This window comes from Arabidopsis thaliana, chromosome 4 (assembly GCF_000001735.4).
Source record: "Arabidopsis thaliana chromosome 4, partial sequence".
NCBI classification, from domain to species: domain Eukaryota; kingdom Viridiplantae; phylum Streptophyta; class Magnoliopsida; order Brassicales; family Brassicaceae; genus Arabidopsis; species Arabidopsis thaliana.
In genome coordinates this window covers 11,440,336-11,456,061 of record NC_003075.7, presented here as the reverse complement: position 1 = coordinate 11,456,061, position 15,726 = coordinate 11,440,336, and the positions used below count along the sequence as shown (strand labels likewise).

Below are 15,726 nucleotides of genomic sequence, written 5' to 3'. Positions count from 1 at the left end.
ACCTGTCGAGTGGCTGAGCTGACGTGGCGTAACCCTCTTTAATTATGACGCAAGTGTGAAAAGAAGAGACTGATACAGACATTAGAAGAAGTCATTAACTAACAAAACGTCACCGTTTACAACTTCAAGTAGTCAAGTTTCTGTTTCTTAACTTTAATAATCTACACAAACAACAATCAAAGCAGGCATTGGAGGAGGTTTACTTTTCATCAGAGATTTCTTCATCTTCATCTTCTTCCAATATGTACACCAAAGCTCGTCTTCTTTCAGCAAAAACACAAGCCACTCCTCTTGAAGCTGTAAGAATTTTAAATAATTAAGCAAATTATTTCATGATTTTGAAAAAGCATTTCTAGTTTGAAGAAGAAGAAAAGACAGAAAATTAAGCTCTTACCGCTTACTGCTAGAGGAGCAATGACAGAATGTGGTACTTTGCGAACCTTTTCATTCTCCATTTCCAGGTTCACAATCGAGCCCTGGAGATGCATAAGTTCTTACATAAACTTCACTAATTTTAAAACAAACGTCGATGTTAATGCTTGAAATTAGCAATACCTTCAAATCCTCTAGCTCCCACTGGTTTAGAGAACTAGATCCTGAAATGGAAATGAATGCGAGGTCACCAGTTTGTACAACCATCATGCATGCTTCTCCCGAGCCTTCGGAATCTGTATTTGTCTTATTCAATAATAAAACCAGTTCTTTATCCTGTTTCAAAATCAGACACAGGATTTACAAGGCAACTCCAAAAGAAAAAATATACCAATTAAATCAACCATTGTTGCAGAAGAGAATGAGTATTCACCTTGTAGAGAGACAAATCAACACAAGTGTAGCCATTAGGTACAGATAACAAAACGGCTTCCAGAGAAGTATAACCATTTTTCTCATTGTTGGAATTCTGCTTATAACCCTTAGCTATGCCAATACAGTTTGAAATCTCTGGGAAGGTCTCATCGGGGACTTGAAAAGATATGTAATCAGTGTACCCACTTTGACAAGGTGTATCATCAGAAAGTTCATTCTGCACAAGCAAACAGAGACTTTAGTATATCAGGAGCAAATGAAGACTTTGGAGATAGCAATCAGCAATCTCTTCCTAAGGATGCCCTATGGGATCATAATAAAGTGCATTAAGATTGTTGCTGCAAGTACCTTATAGAAGGAAAGAGACATGGGAATTGTTGTAGGTGTTTGCGTTGTTGACAACTGAAGAGGGCAAAGAGGCAACAACTTCATACATGATATCTTTCTTGATATTGTTGTAAAGGGCATTTGAAAAGCCATCTTGAAGCTAAAATTGTTAAAGCATTAAAATCAGAATTTGACGTCTAGTCAGAGAAAGCCATGAGAAAGTATGTCCAGATTATAAAGACTCAGCACACTTTGTTTTGCAAGTAAACTCCAATACCATAAATATGGTTGTTCATGTTGTATTTCAAAATGCCAAGGCAGCCATGGTATCGGACCTTTGTCTCTACCATAGCCTTTTACACGTATCAGTTTACCAACGTTGTGCTCCATGATGCAGCATTTTTAAGAAACTTTATGTTTTAAGAAGTGAAGATGTAAAGAAAATACCTAGACTCCATGTGTTGGAATTCCTTAGCCAATGTCCTCTGCAGAAAATCACACTCTGAAAACCCTCCAAACTGAAGTAACTCTTTGACTCTTCCGATGGTTTTGCTGGGACATTAAAACATTAAGAGTTTAAATGAAATGAAGTAAAACAAAGTGAATGAACAGCTAGGGATGATACAATGGACTTCATGCTTCACAAACGCACACACATTACCCATATCTGAATTTCGTTTTAGTGTGGTTAGAGAAACCTGCTCGGATTTCATTCGTATTATCACATTGGACTACCCCTATTGTATGTGGTTATAAATGGCTTAAAAAATTTTAGGTAACCTGACAGAGATTCTGCTCGACTACAAGATAAGTGATCAGAAAAGGTAGGTAAAAGCACAGACATAGAAAGAGTTGACCTACAGATCAATTTCAATGTCATCACCAGCTTCAGATAGCTCCAAGAGGTCTTTCACAGGATCTTGGTCATATAAGAACTTCAAGAATACCACAAGGAGTTCACTGCCACAGAAACAAACCATGTAACTGCAAAGATTTGGCTTTAACACCTTTAACAACATAAAAACACATGTGCATACCTGTTGTATGACAAAAGCTGATCATTCGGTTCTTGCATAAGATACTTTATACTTCTGACGAGCCAGTTGAAGAAATTTGAGAACTGAAACAAAAAGTTTATAATTCTATTGAAATGACCATTGCGTGGGAAACATGGGACAGCCAACATACTAAATAACTATGATTTTCAGTGTCAAAAGAACTGCACGCCTCTGTACCTGTTGGACAACAGAAGATAGTACCATCATAAACCGTTGCACTTGTACAAGTAGCAGACCAGTATTTTCAGTGGCTTCATTAAGGAGCATCTCATCCAAACCAATGCCTTGGTACCGTGCACGCCACCTCGATAGACCTCTTAATTCACCTATCCTGAATCCGATAATTTCTGCTGCAGGCTGAAAAAGAAAGCTTAATTCGTGACAAAACTCTATCTAAAAAGTATTAGCTGTATAAATAAACGCTACTTAGTCTAAAAACTATAACTCCATTTTCAGGAATGTAAAGAATACTGTACCTGAAGATGGTCAAGGACAACCTGCTGAAGCTCTTTTCCTGTACCACATACTGACTTTAAAACACGCTTCACACCCTACTGAACAAGAGAACTACTTAGTGGAATATGATAAAACTAGTACCCTGAAGAAGATCAAACAAGTAAAGCTTACCACTTCGCCAAGAGAGTTAACTAAAAACTGATTAAGCGCTGGGCTTATTCGTGCACCACCCAAAAGGCTAAGAAATTCTTCTTGAGGAGATGATTCCAGTCCTAGTAGAAAAGCAACAAAGCCCTGTAAATCTATAAGCAATTAAGCATAAGAGAAAAACCTCAACCAACAAACTGATAGTGACAAATACCATTATCAATGATCAAGGTGGAAAGAGAATGAAACTTTTCATGAAAAGTTTTCATTGCATCCGCCCATTGTTTGTTCATAACTGACAGGGATGCTCGAATAACCTCGGTCAAATCTTCAATGTTAGAAGCTTGTTGAGCAACCTGATGAAGCTCATATTTCCTGAGATAAAAATTAGAAGAGATAACGAATATGACAGATGTAAGGCAGAAAAACAGTGCCAATTATTAAAGGTTATTAAAATCAAGATTTAAAACAATGAGAAGGAACAAAAGAAAGAAGCAGCGGCAAAGTATAGCTAGGTTTGGTGTATTACCTTTTCCAAAATATAGATGTGTCCATTGCAAGGCAATGTAAACCAGGCAGATCTTGAACATTTATTTTTTCCTCTCTTGGCTTGATATCACAATCCTTAAGCTCTCCTGTGCACATTACTACCAGACGGCAAAGGTCTTTTGACAGAGCAACCTAAGAAATGAAATATACAAATAATTAATTTGAATCTAAAGACTCCTTATCATCTACCAAGCTCTCCTTTCTTTGTTTCCACAACAGACATTAACAGTCTGAGACATGAGAAATAACGAGAGGCCATTTATATCATTTGGAAAGCGTGGCTCTTGAAAGGATCCAAGTACCTTGTAAATGGAAGCATTAAATAGTTTGCAAGAGGCATGCTCATCGAGATGAGGCACAGGAAGAGACAGCTCGTGTATGTTCTGATCATGGTAATGCAAGAGCAGCAGAGCAAACACATGAAACAAGAGAAATGAAGACTTAAATTAAAATTATACTAAGAGAATATTGCTCATAGCTAGAAAAGAAATAAGAAACTTACAAACCGTAAACTTTACTCCTAACAATATTAATTACTTGTTATAAACGAACAATTAAGGATCTCAGAAAATAATTTCCATGTAGAAATAGTGTTGAAATTCATTAAGCATCCTGCAATTCTATATGCAAGCGGAATGGAAAGATGATGAAGCATCATCAACCATAATACATGAATGGATAATTACGGCTTACTAATTACTTACAGTCAAAAGAGCGACTTACAATCTTTCCTATCTGAAATATTCCAAATATACTGAAGCATATGTTCCCATCACGATCACCAGTGCAAAGAATGTTAAACTTCCGGAATGAGGTATTGGATAGCTCTGCCAAAGAGTCTTCACCGTCATCCATGAAACTGGAGTCACCAGCTACCAGTCCAGGCATCTTTGGAGGTCTTGGAGCAGGAGGAAAAAAACGGGAGGTCCGGTCCTCATAAACTGAGAAATTACCACTTTCATCCTGTAAACCAAACTCTAAGAAAAAGTAAGCACAAGCTCAAATAACTATAAGAGTTGGGTGTGAAAAAAAAAACTAAGAGAATAGATGCTTCAACTGGGATTGGTAAAAGAAACTTTCTCAGTTTGTCAACACAAATATAGATACCGCAACCAAACATGAGTTCTTGTACAACTAGTCAGAGGAGAAAACATACAGTATTGGATTGTCCATCCTCCTCCCAGTTAAGACACACGACAGCTACATCATGGGGCTTCAAGTTCCTTAATAGCTTCCCATTCTGCATGAAAAGAGTATTACCAACTTTTTGATCAGCATGATCCTTTATAAATAAAACATAATACTAGTTTCTATACAGCAAAGTTTAAAAAGGAATATTTAGGCTATCAACAACGTCATCATGTAAAACATGGATTAGTTTCAATCTATACTTGCCTCAACATCGTGAAGTGAAATGGTTCCATCCTCGAGCCCAACAGCTATGGCTTTGCCATCAGGACGCCAACATAAAGAAGTAACAGGCTTTCCTATAAACCAAAAGAAAGGAAATACACTTAGTACCAGAACTATTGACAACCTACTTCAAATTGCATTCCACTTTCAATTTCAGCAAATAACTAAGTTCCACAAACGAATTTTCATCAAGCCTGAAAGTTAAGGAATACAATAATCACAAACCATCTTGTAATCAAAATTGTCTACTTTAAATCAAACAAAGTGAACAAAAGAGAGAAACTTTACCAGGCGAAATAGTCCATAATCTCTGCCAATTGAACCGATGCAGCAAAATCTTGGAGTCCTCAGTAACCATTGCCAGTAAATCCTTCTCCGGGTTCCACTCAGCTATCTTAATCTAATGAAATTGAACATATATAAACATCTAAATCCTTAAAAGCATAAAAAAGACACGAACTTTGAGCAGGAGTAGAACCAAAACCTGAAAAGGTATGGGCTTGTCGAACTGGAGCTGGAAAGGAATGATATTTTCTTCCTCGTCACTCGCCATTTCCGACATTCCGAGGTTTTTGGGATTAGGGGTTAATATTCTAATTTTCAATATCTAGCAAAGCTGTAGGAAGGAAGTAACTAGAGAGAAACACTTGAGAAGAAAGCTGTAGAGAGTGGATAAAGGAAAGAAGACGGTGGTCGCCGGGATTCGCCGATCCGCCGGGAGAAGAGAGAGACGCACTAATGACAAACCTGGCGGGCTTTTCTTCCAAATTCCAATCAAAATCCCTAATCCGGTTTTTGGTTTAAGTTCGGTTCAATTTGTCGGTCTGAGATTGAAAACCTGGTTCAGGTTTTGGAGATTTTGACTGGGGTTTAGAACGAAAGTAAACCTCTCTCTGCTGCTTTTTTCCAGAAGCTCTGACGAAGAAGATGGGTGAAGAAGAAGCAGTAGCAGAAGAAAATGGTGGACTTAAGGTAGAATCAGGAGAACAAAAATCATCCTGGCCTACTATGAGATTTGATGTCTCTCCTTATAGAACGCACCATTTCTCTAAGCAGTTCAGGACAGCTCGAAACCCTAATAATTTCCTCAAGGGTCTTAAGTGGTACCCTTTTCTTCTTGTTTCAAATCAATCTCTTGAGTAGAGTTTTGTTCTTTCTCAAAGTTTGGTTTTTTCTTTTTGCCTAACTTTTGAGGTACTGATTTTGTTACTGTTTCTTATATAGGTCACCTGATGGTTCATGTTTCCTTGCAAGCTCTGAAGATAATACACTTAGTCTGTTTCATCTGTAAGTTGAATAATTTCAATTGAAATATTTTTGTAGCTTAAGTATCAATAATTTTGTATGTTTGTGTAGTTTTAGTTCTCTGTTGAATCTTTAGTTTTGCAAATTTGCCCCATCAGGCCACAAGATGGAGGGGATTCTAATGGCTATGGAGTGCCAGTCCCTGAAGAAGGTTAGCTTTTCCATCTAGCATTTGTATGTTGTGGCAAATGCTGTAAAATATGTGTGAAGTAATTTTGTGATTCATGGTGTGTTTATTGGAATTGTAGATTCGTATGGTGCGAGTCTTCTAGTGAATGAGGGTGAATCTGTCTATGATTTCTGTTGGTATCCATACATGTCAGTTTCAGGTAATAGATAAGCTCATCATAAGGGGTTCAATTTTTTGGCTTAATGATTTCATCAGTTGAATTACTGATTTTGGCTGTTCACTGATTGATATCAGACCCTTTAACATGCGTCTTCGCTACCTCCACTAGAGACCATCCGATACATCTTTGGGATAGTACTTCTGGTGAGGTGCTGATTTTTTCCATGAAACTTAACATGTTTACTGGAGATTTTTTCTACCATCCTTTTTTGTTTATTTACATGTGAATAACACAATGTCAGCTTCGATGCACATACCGGGCCTATGATGCTATGGATGAAATAACTGCTGCATTTTCAGTTGGATTCAATCCTGATGGAACCAAGTAAGCAAAAACTTCATCTAAGTTGTATCCATCTTCCCACACGGTAAAGAATTGATTAAAAGTGGTCTATGTTCATTTGCCTGTGTTATGTCTTTAGGATCTTTGCTGGTTACAACAGCTCCATCAGAGTGTTTGATCTTCATCGTCCTGGAAGAGATTTTAGGCAGTATTCAACTCTACAGAAAAACAAAGAGGGCCAAGCAGGTTTTTTTCTTTCTTTTCCACTCAGACGCTGCATAACAATATTATTACAGATTATACAGAAACAAGAACAACCTTAACTGGTTCATAATTTCCAGGTATATTATCTACTCTTGCTTTCTCCCCAACTAATTCTGGAATGTTGGCTGTGGGGTCTTACGGGCAAACTACTGGGATTTATAGAGAAGACAACATGGAGCTATTGTATGTTTTACATGGTCAAGAAGGCGGTGTTACACATGTAAGCATTGACCACTAAATGTGCCTTATTTTTGTCCATTGGGATATGATCCAATTATTGATCGAATTTTTGGTGGCTTTTAGGTCCAGTTTTCAAAGGATGGGAACTATTTATATACAGGAGGTCGCAAGGTAACATACTGTTATAAACATTTTACCCTCTGAATGTTGAGCATATTATATCGCAACTTGACTTCCATTTTAAGGATAACCCTTTTTGGAGGAAAGTATCGTCTGTCCAGAGATATTCTCGTTGGTGTCCAATATTAGAGTATGATATGTAATAGGATGATGAATTGTCCTAACCTCACCAAAAAAATGTTTCTTTTTTGTTTGCTCTTTTTCAGGATCCTTACATTCTTTGCTGGGATATTCGGAAATCTGTTGAAATAGTCTATAAGTGAGTATTTACTTCTTTATTTTGGTTTGGGTAGTCTTTGGTTTCTAAGCTCATACTTGTTTTACAATATAATCTAGAAGCAAGAACAAGTGCTGTAAACAAGATTAATGCTTAATGAGCCATGAGCAGCTTAAGATTAACGTTACATCAATGTTCAAGTTAATAGAAGTCTTAGCTTGAGAAATGGTAGATGTTGAAGCTCTTATAATGTTGACATGTGTTTGAAATGGATCATTTATATGTGTGATCAGATTGTACAGAGCAACTGAGAACACAAACCAGCGTGTATTCTTTGATATTGAGCCATGTGGTCGACATTTAGGTACCGGTGGTCAGGTACTTTTGATCTTCCTATCCTTTCTAATGCCTGAGCTTTTGTTTTTCATTAACTATAAAACTGCAAGCAATCTTTTTTCCTCTGTTAACACTCTTATGGTTAGATCATGTAACCATTTTCTCATTCCTCTTTGTCTTGTATTCCAGGATGGGCTTGTTCACATGTACGATTTACAAACCGGAAACTGGGTTTCTGGATATCAAGCTGCTTCAGGTAGCTAACACTTAGTTCTTCAGTAGCTTCTGCAATTGTTGATGAGATCCTGACTTTGGCATATATACTCCATTCGATTAATGCAGATACCGTCAATGCTTTCTCTTTCCACCCTTACCTTCCAATGGCTGCTACATCCTCTGGTCACAGACGTTTCGCAATTCCAGATGATGACGATGGTGAAGATAAGAACGAGCTTCAATTGAAAGGTACATTACACTAAAACGCTAATTAGTTCCTCTCCCATCAATGTTAAAGACACACAATCTAATCGTTCCTTTCTCTTTTTGCTCACACAGCTGATGAGAACTGTGTATCTCTCTGGAGTTTCTACGTAGAGGACAATACTTATGATGAAAACAATGGCGTTGCAAGCGAGTCTCATCTCCAAAATGTCACCGAAGAAATAGTTTTAACATAAATTTTAATTTTTAAAAGCTACGTTAGAAAAAAAGAATCGAAACAATATTATTTTATTAGTCTTATCCAAAGCATATTCTTAACAAAAACAAAAAACAAAAAAAAAACAAATTCCCATACTTATCTCCAGATGTTTCAGAATCCGATGAGCTCAAGTGGGACTCTTCTATTTTAAAAACCACAACCCTTCCTCTGCTCATTAAATTCACACCGTTCAAGCTACCTAAGCATACACGTCACAACAATCAATGGACAAAACACTCATTATGAACCCGCACACTCATGATATTTCCTCCCGAATAAAGTGGGTTTATCTTGTACTAACTGACTGATACCGAAGAAGCTTAACTCAACTTGGACTGATCGAAACACAAAACGCCAATGACGGCTGTCCAATAACAAATCACCACGTGTCGAATCGGAGCTTATATTCTTCAGCAAATCTCTCTCTCTCTTTTTCTCTACTTTGCTCTGTTTTTGGCGTTCTAAATGATCCATTATCTCCATTTCATCGGTGAATTTTGTTTCTCCAGTGCTGTTAAAGTAGTTGAGTGGTTCTCGGAGAATCTGTTTCTCAAAAGAAGCACAATGGCGTTATCGAAGAGAGGGTTCGTGATGACCTCTAATGCTAGATTTCACGGCGAGGAAGAGGAATTAGAGTTAGGATTAGGATCAGTGAGGTTCACGCGAGGATTAGGGAGGAAAAGGATTTTGATTTCGAGTTGTGTGCGTGAATCTCTATCTAGATCGGCCGTTGAGATTCCGGTAGTATCTGAATCGCCGCCGGTGAAGAGTTCGTTGAAGAGACAACGAAGCAGAATAACAATTGTTTCTTCTTCATCCTCTGAGAAATCTCGACTTGAGTGTCTCCCTCAAGATCTCTTGGTAAAAATTTTAGTTTGGTTTAAGTTTCTTAATCTGATGAATTCGATTTGATTATGGTCTAATGATCTATTTTTTTTACAGATTCGAGTCATTTGTGGTGTTGATCATGAGGATCTCAAGAGTCTAAAACTTGTATCTAAATCGATTAGAGAAGCTGTAAGTTCCATTTTTTCTCATCATTTGAGTTTTGATTGATGCAATGTTCTCATAGCAATTTTGAACTATAACAGAGTTTGGTAGCAAAAACGTTACATTTTGCGTACACCACACCTAAAAAGACTCGAGCTTTTCGAAACTCGATCGATCTCGAGGAGGTTTCGGATTCCAGGCATCAAGAGGACGACATAGAGCCTCCTAATGCACCGAGGCACTATCGATGGACCAAGGCTAAGAGGAAAGAGCAACTCTCTAGCGTCTCTGCGGCTTTGTTTACATGAAAAAATGATATGTGTAAATGCTTTGATTCTAGTGGCTAAGTGTTTTCACACACTTCACTTTGATTACCACTGTGAAATTCTCTATGATGGTTATTCTTTAGATTAGTTTGCATTTGATTCAGAAAAAGTTAGGGTTACTGATGATTTTTGTATATAAATTCATTTTGCAGACATTGGAAACTGAAATGGTCTTTTCCTATACATGTATTTTAGTCTTTTGGGATTTAGTCAGAGTCAGAGTATCCAAGGTTTTGGTTTTGATTTTGTCTTAGGGTGCATTGCAATAAAGATTATCAATTCTTATGTCAACACATTTAATGAATCTAAAATTTTTCATAAATAAACCAATTCTGACAAGTATATTAAATTATATCACCGAAACTTGTATGCATTGCGATTGTGTACTCAGCAAAATTCCTCCAGAGACAAAATTTGATTATCGATCATACAAAGTGACAACTCCATATTAAGAAGTCCAGTGGTTGCATGTTACTGATTCAAGGTCACAGGTAGATATTAATCCGTTGCACTCTTAAAGACCCCTTCATATTCATGAATCATAATTTATGATTAGTTTTACTTCGGTGAAAGCCCAATTATCAAAGAAAATGAAATGAGTAATCAGACGTTTAATACGATGGTGCATGCACAGCAACTTTGACCAAAACAATTTCTTTAAAATAACATACGATATTTAAAAGTTAGGCAACTTAACAGTTTACACTTATCATGTTATTGTTATACAACAAAGCTCTTTTTCGATTGTGACTCTCTTTCTCTGTCTCTGGACATTGGAGATGAGATTCTGACGGTGTCACTGGCATCAAAATTAATGAAAGGTCGTTGTCTTCTACTATATTACCCACTATTCATGTTTTTGCCGGAAAACTAGAAAACCAACAAGAAAAACTAAAATTGTTTTTGAGTTTATGTTAATATCACCTATAATGGAGTTCTAATTCATTTTTCTAGCCTATTTTTCAACTTAACATTGATAACTATTTTTTATGTAGCTATCTATGATTCCGATGCATGTTACTTGTTGGATAGATCCTATTATCTCTACTAGATATATGTATTTCCACTAAACGATTTGAATAATATATGATTAACTCCAACTTTATCAAGATTTACATTTTATCAATACGTCAACATTCCCATATGCATCTCTACCTCTCATTATCATTTATCTAAATGGAATAGCTTTGTTTCCACTTTAACCCATACATTGAAAGAGACCCAAGGAGGAAAAATGAAGAAGAAAGTGATGTCTTAGTTTCTCTTTATATATTATATCACAATCCAAAAACTAATCGTTCATTTGCTTTAAAAACTTTTGGACATCCAATTTTGAAAACGATTCCGTGGAAGTCAAGCCTAGATGATGGGTTTGGTCGGTCCAAAACAGTTCCAAGTCACGTGGTTTATGTCCTTTGGGTCCATTCTCCCTAATCATCAAAACTTTGATTAATTTTGTCGACTTTATATAAAGTCACTGCTTCTTGCGTCAATAACCCTATATTTATTTATAAATATAGGTCAAATAATCTAGAAACCAAAAGCTTTAAGTCCAATCAGCAGTTTCTTCATCATAACCAAAATCTTTAATTATATTCAATTTTGTAACTTAACCCTCGACAAATTTTCAGTATAGACCTTTTTAGGTTAAGGTAAACATATTTTATCGTCATATAGTTCTACTTGCGGCTAATAATTGAGTAATTATGTTTGGATATGCTTTGTGTGACTTTATTTATCGTAGGTTAATATGATTGCCTTGCTTCATTTTATTCTATTTCTCAGCGGAAATATACGAGTTTTTCAACAGTATATATGTTTGATCCAGTTCTTTTCTTTAAGTTTAATCCGTAGATTATGTAATGCTTAAGTTGGCGTACTAATTGGCTCAGCACACATTTGCGATTTGCTTTTTTTTTTCTTTCTATTAACTTTTCTGCGATGTAACATTATTAATCCCGTTTGAAGTTCTTTCTAAATAAGATAATATGTTAAGAACAAAACTTTTTCGGATTGAAAAATAAACATGACCCGAAAATAGGTGCAAATTAAATATTGAGCTGGACTAAAATAAAAATTTGTCGAATTCAAAACCAAAACAGTTTAGTTGGCAAAGATATTCATTCCAAACCAAACAAATCGAAAAGAAAAAATATATATACTATTTGGAAACCAAACCTAACTAAAAGTGAAACATCCATGCCAAATCTCTACTACTCTATACCACATTTTGATCAATTCACATGTTCATAATCTCCAAAAATATTAAAAATGTATATAACACACAAAAGAAAGAAATACTCTTATTAATAAAATAAATAAAAAAGGAAGACCTTTTATTTTGGTTCAATTAAAAAAAAGGAAGACATTTGCAAAAGAACCACTCCCACTGCCACACAACTACCACCTTTCAGGCCTTTCACCTTTCTCTTTCTCAACAAACATAAAGCGTAACTACTTTGCTTTGTTTGATCATTCATTATTACTCAAAACTTTATAGAGAAAAAACACAAGATAAAAAATTAGATGTGAAGAGAAAATAATTGAATGCAAAAGATGGAAAAGACATGTTGTGTGATGAAAATGAACGCCAAGGAATGACACCATGCATGCAACTATATTTCATATGCGGAGGAACATTTTTATATATCAATCTATATATTTAGTTTGTATTTCTAGTTAATACTTAATTATTGGTTATACCAATATATTTTCTTTATTACCGTTTAGTGAGTGAGTCATTGTTTTTTACTATTTTGTTCTCGCGAGTCATTAGATTCAACCATTAGACTTGGTGAAATTTGATGAAATTTTAGCTCAATTTACGAAGTTACGGACACTTTGAATGTAATTTGAAATTGATACTACTGTTTCTTGTAGCCTTTGTTGGGGGACCACATGGTTATCTCGGTAACGAAACAGTTAAATTAGTTAATCTAGTTATTTGGGTAAATTACATGTATCATCGCCTGATTGGCTGATTATGCCTCCTACAAATAATTCTTAAAAGTTAATCATAGTTAGATTAGTCTAAGCTGTCTAGTTACTAGAGATAATCAGTTGAACACAAAGTTAAGTTCAATATGTTATGTCAAAGGTTACATTGAAACCAAAAATAATACAGTACAATATCTTATTTTGAAACAGAAAAAAACGTTAGAACTGACATAAATGGAAAGAACATAGAGCGTTATCATCTGATGGTAAACTTTTGATCTCCAAGAGAATATATATATATTGTACAGTATAACTTGTAATAACATTTCAGAAATATTTCCACTTTTTGTCTTAACTTTATTTTCACTTTTGTCCATTAATAGTTTTCATGAGACGCTAAATTTGTATTTAAATATTCGTTGCCTTTGTCATACGCACTTTAAAGCTTTCACATTTCCCGAACCAACACCCCAAGAATCAAAGCAAAGCAAGAAAATCAATTCTCAATTCCTTTGTCAGAATCAAGAACAATACGTCACTATGTCTGTATGGGTTAAATTGAAAAATATTCTTCCGTTACTATCATTTAAACCATGTATTTCTTGCATTATCATTAAGAGACCTCCGGTGAATATCGGCAAATAGCTCTTATGAGAAATTCTCAAACCAACAAACATGAAAGTATATTAACGCTCCACACCACGTAGAGGAAAGCTGATGTGCATAGGACGCGCAATACGTGCACCTCCCAAAACCCTTATGCGTAAATCTCACTTGGAAAACTTCAAACCGTCATACGTACCTGGAAACTAGTTTATGCGTCATGGAAAGTTATATGCATTTTTGAATGCGCAACATCCATAATAATATGAATGTCATCACTGTTTTGTCTAAATGTTGGAGGGTTCGGAAGACCACTTCGTATCCTAACCCAAATGACCTTAACTGCTTTTTCAATGGTGCTAGCTAATTTATTTACTCTTAAAAAGCAAAGATAAGATTTGAGTGATTTGTGTTAAAGTAACAAATTCAATGTTATTCAATCATATATTTTAAAAGTTTTAATAAAATCTAATGTTATTGAAATAATGATTTGAAAATATACTTATAGATTTTAAGGATTGAAATTTTAATGACATTAAGAGATTTAAGTATATTTCCTTAGTTAAGAAATACATAATTTTAAATTGCATGGTTTTAGGTGGAATTTGGGAGAATTTTACAATAAATCATAACAATTTCCTTAAATCCACCCAAAATCATAGAAAAAACTTAATTAACTCAAATCATTCAACATACAAGATTGAATACATCCTCTATCTTGAATACACCCTCTAAAATATTCTTTTTTATAAACAAAAATTCAATGTTTGAAACAAATGGAATTTAATGAAGAATTTAATATCTGTTGACTACTAAACTGTTTTAAAAAAAAAAGACAAAACCAAAACCCTCGTCGGGGCTTTTAAATGCAACGACCACCAAAGTCTTTCTCTTTCTCTCAGCTTCGAAACACCGTCACGCCATGGAAGAAGAAACTCTACAAGTCTTCTTCTTCTCTCATCCTCTCTTCTCCATTTTCATAACTCTCTACAGTCTAATCCTCATCTATTTCCCCAATGATTTGCTTCGAATCTTTCTCTCCCCTGTTCTTCTCATCTCCGGAGCTCTCCTTCTCTCTCTTCTCCGTCTCGGATCGACCCGAGAACCTAACACCCAACCCGATAAAAGCTACGAGGAGTCTGAAGAACCTAAGGTTTTTCTGGTTCGTGAATCCGATTTGATGGGTGGTTTTGTGGAATGGAACTTGAGAGCACCATTGGAAGTGATTCACGAAGCTTACGAAGATGAAGAAGAGGAAGAAGAAGAAGAAGATCCGACCCGGTTTAGAAAAATGGAGAGATTCCCATCGTTGTCACTCTGTTACCCAGAATCAGATTCGGAATCGGATTCTGCTTCCTCGTCAGAATTCAATTTCCCGGAAATCGGTGACTGGAACTCGCCGGAAAATATGGGATTCAGATGGGAAGAAGACGAGGGTGGAATAGGATGTGAAGGTTTGATTGAGATAAAGCTCGATCATTATAGCCATAATAGGAAGATGATGAGTAAAACAGAGATTGATTTTCATGCAGAGGAAGATGGTTTGATCGAGATCGATCTTTTTCCATGAAGAAGAAGAAGATGATGATTCTCTTTGTGCTTCCGATTAGAAAGCATTTTTCCGATTAGAAAGAAAGAAAAAGAAGCAACAATTAATGGTTGTTCATTTTTTTCTATACGAATATCATTTGTGTAAATATTATTATACGAGTGTAATTCAATTTTCAACTTTTTACACAAGGATTAATTAATCTCCGATTTAACATGATCTGGAATTTAAAAGTCGAATTTTTAAGAAAAGTTTTTTTTTTTTTTTAAAGCTGAAAATGAGTAATATATATACGCAGAATTTAATTAATAATCCAAAAATGAAACTGAAACTATCCATATCTACACCAATTTGAAAAGAAAAAAAAAAACTTTTTTTTTTCTTTACCATTTGAAACCAGTTAACTTGTATACTTTGTTTTTAATACTTTTATAATTAAATTGTATACTTATTTATGAGTTGTATTACCAGAGTAACATTATGGATTAAATACATTACATAAATATATATATAATATATATATATATATATATATATATATATATATATATATATTCAATTGCTTTGTATTGAGTGATTGAGATCTCGCAGATCAAATCAACATATATTTCATCTATGTTGTCAAATGAATAGCTCATTGGATTTCTTCTGCGTATTGTTGTTCCCACAAAGCAATGACATAAAACAACATTATAAAACATGTAGAAATGAGTGTCACATGATAACAAATTAAACCAACATATGCAATCA

General features: G+C 35.2%; 5 protein-coding genes and 1 long non-coding RNA gene across 8 annotated transcripts; 4 read left to right on the top strand and 2 right to left on the bottom strand.

Annotated features, from left to right (window-relative positions):
* Nucleotides 1-54: 54 nt before the first annotated feature.
* APC4 (Transducin/WD40 repeat-like superfamily protein) lies at nucleotides 55-5,510 on the bottom strand. Its single transcript, NM_118273.8, has 19 exons — nucleotides 5,242-5,510; nucleotides 5,046-5,157; nucleotides 4,740-4,831; nucleotides 4,501-4,584; nucleotides 4,068-4,307; nucleotides 3,647-3,727; nucleotides 3,325-3,476; nucleotides 3,010-3,170; nucleotides 2,820-2,920; nucleotides 2,669-2,743; nucleotides 2,370-2,549; nucleotides 2,172-2,254; nucleotides 1,996-2,094; nucleotides 1,582-1,686; nucleotides 1,156-1,294; nucleotides 806-1,024; nucleotides 556-708; nucleotides 395-476; nucleotides 55-297 (listed from the first exon to the last, which is right to left on the bottom strand). The coding sequence occupies exons 1-19, from the start codon at nucleotides 5,317-5,319 to the stop codon at nucleotides 200-202; spliced, it is 2,334 nt and encodes a 777-aa protein (NP_193884.6). The 5' UTR covers nucleotides 5,320-5,510; the 3' UTR covers nucleotides 55-199.
* AT4G21520 (Transducin/WD40 repeat-like superfamily protein) lies at nucleotides 5,491-8,633 on the top strand. Of its 2 annotated transcripts, NM_118272.5 has the most exons (14): nucleotides 5,491-5,860; nucleotides 5,982-6,044; nucleotides 6,161-6,213; nucleotides 6,311-6,391; nucleotides 6,487-6,560; nucleotides 6,654-6,736; nucleotides 6,834-6,940; nucleotides 7,036-7,178; nucleotides 7,262-7,309; nucleotides 7,525-7,577; nucleotides 7,829-7,913; nucleotides 8,061-8,127; nucleotides 8,214-8,336; nucleotides 8,427-8,628. In NM_118272.5, the coding sequence occupies exons 1-14, from the start codon at nucleotides 5,685-5,687 to the stop codon at nucleotides 8,546-8,548; spliced, it is 1,278 nt and encodes a 425-aa protein (NP_193883.2). In that variant the 5' UTR covers nucleotides 5,491-5,684; the 3' UTR covers nucleotides 8,549-8,628. The 2 variants fall into 2 exon arrangements, with proteins under 2 accessions (NP_193883.2, NP_001328473.1); NM_001341494.1 differs by having other exon boundaries at nucleotides 5,500-5,860; nucleotides 8,214-8,633.
* On the bottom strand, nucleotides 8,610-9,054 carry AT4G21515 (uncharacterized protein; the record flags this gene model as incomplete). The annotated part of the gene is made up of 3 exons (NM_001341493.1): nucleotides 8,610-8,625; nucleotides 8,668-8,770; nucleotides 8,820-9,054. 3 exons carry the CDS (start codon nucleotides 9,052-9,054, stop codon nucleotides 8,610-8,612), a joined length of 354 nt encoding a protein of 117 aa, NP_001329451.1.
* Nucleotides 8,633-10,213, top strand: FBS2 (F-box family protein). Of its 2 annotated transcripts, NM_118271.3 has the most exons (3): nucleotides 8,633-9,432; nucleotides 9,514-9,588; nucleotides 9,663-10,213. In NM_118271.3, the coding sequence occupies exons 1-3, from the start codon at nucleotides 9,037-9,039 to the stop codon at nucleotides 9,867-9,869; spliced, it is 678 nt and encodes a 225-aa protein (NP_567629.1). In that variant the 5' UTR covers nucleotides 8,633-9,036; the 3' UTR covers nucleotides 9,870-10,213. The 2 variants fall into 2 exon arrangements, with proteins under 2 accessions (NP_567629.1, NP_001329456.1); NM_001341492.1 differs by having other exon boundaries at nucleotides 8,727-9,432; nucleotides 9,514-10,213.
* A 3,281-nt stretch (nucleotides 10,214-13,494) lies between these two features.
* Nucleotides 13,495-13,735, top strand: AT4G07015. The gene has a single exon (NR_142077.1). It is a non-coding gene; the product is annotated as an other RNA (long non-coding RNA).
* A 423-nt stretch (nucleotides 13,736-14,158) lies between these two features.
* AT4G21500 (uncharacterized protein) lies at nucleotides 14,159-15,184 on the top strand. The gene has a single exon (NM_118270.3). The coding sequence runs from the start codon at nucleotides 14,350-14,352 to the stop codon at nucleotides 14,995-14,997; it is 648 nt and encodes a 215-aa protein (NP_193881.1). The 5' UTR covers nucleotides 14,159-14,349; the 3' UTR covers nucleotides 14,998-15,184.
* Nucleotides 15,185-15,726: the final 542 nt, after the last annotated feature.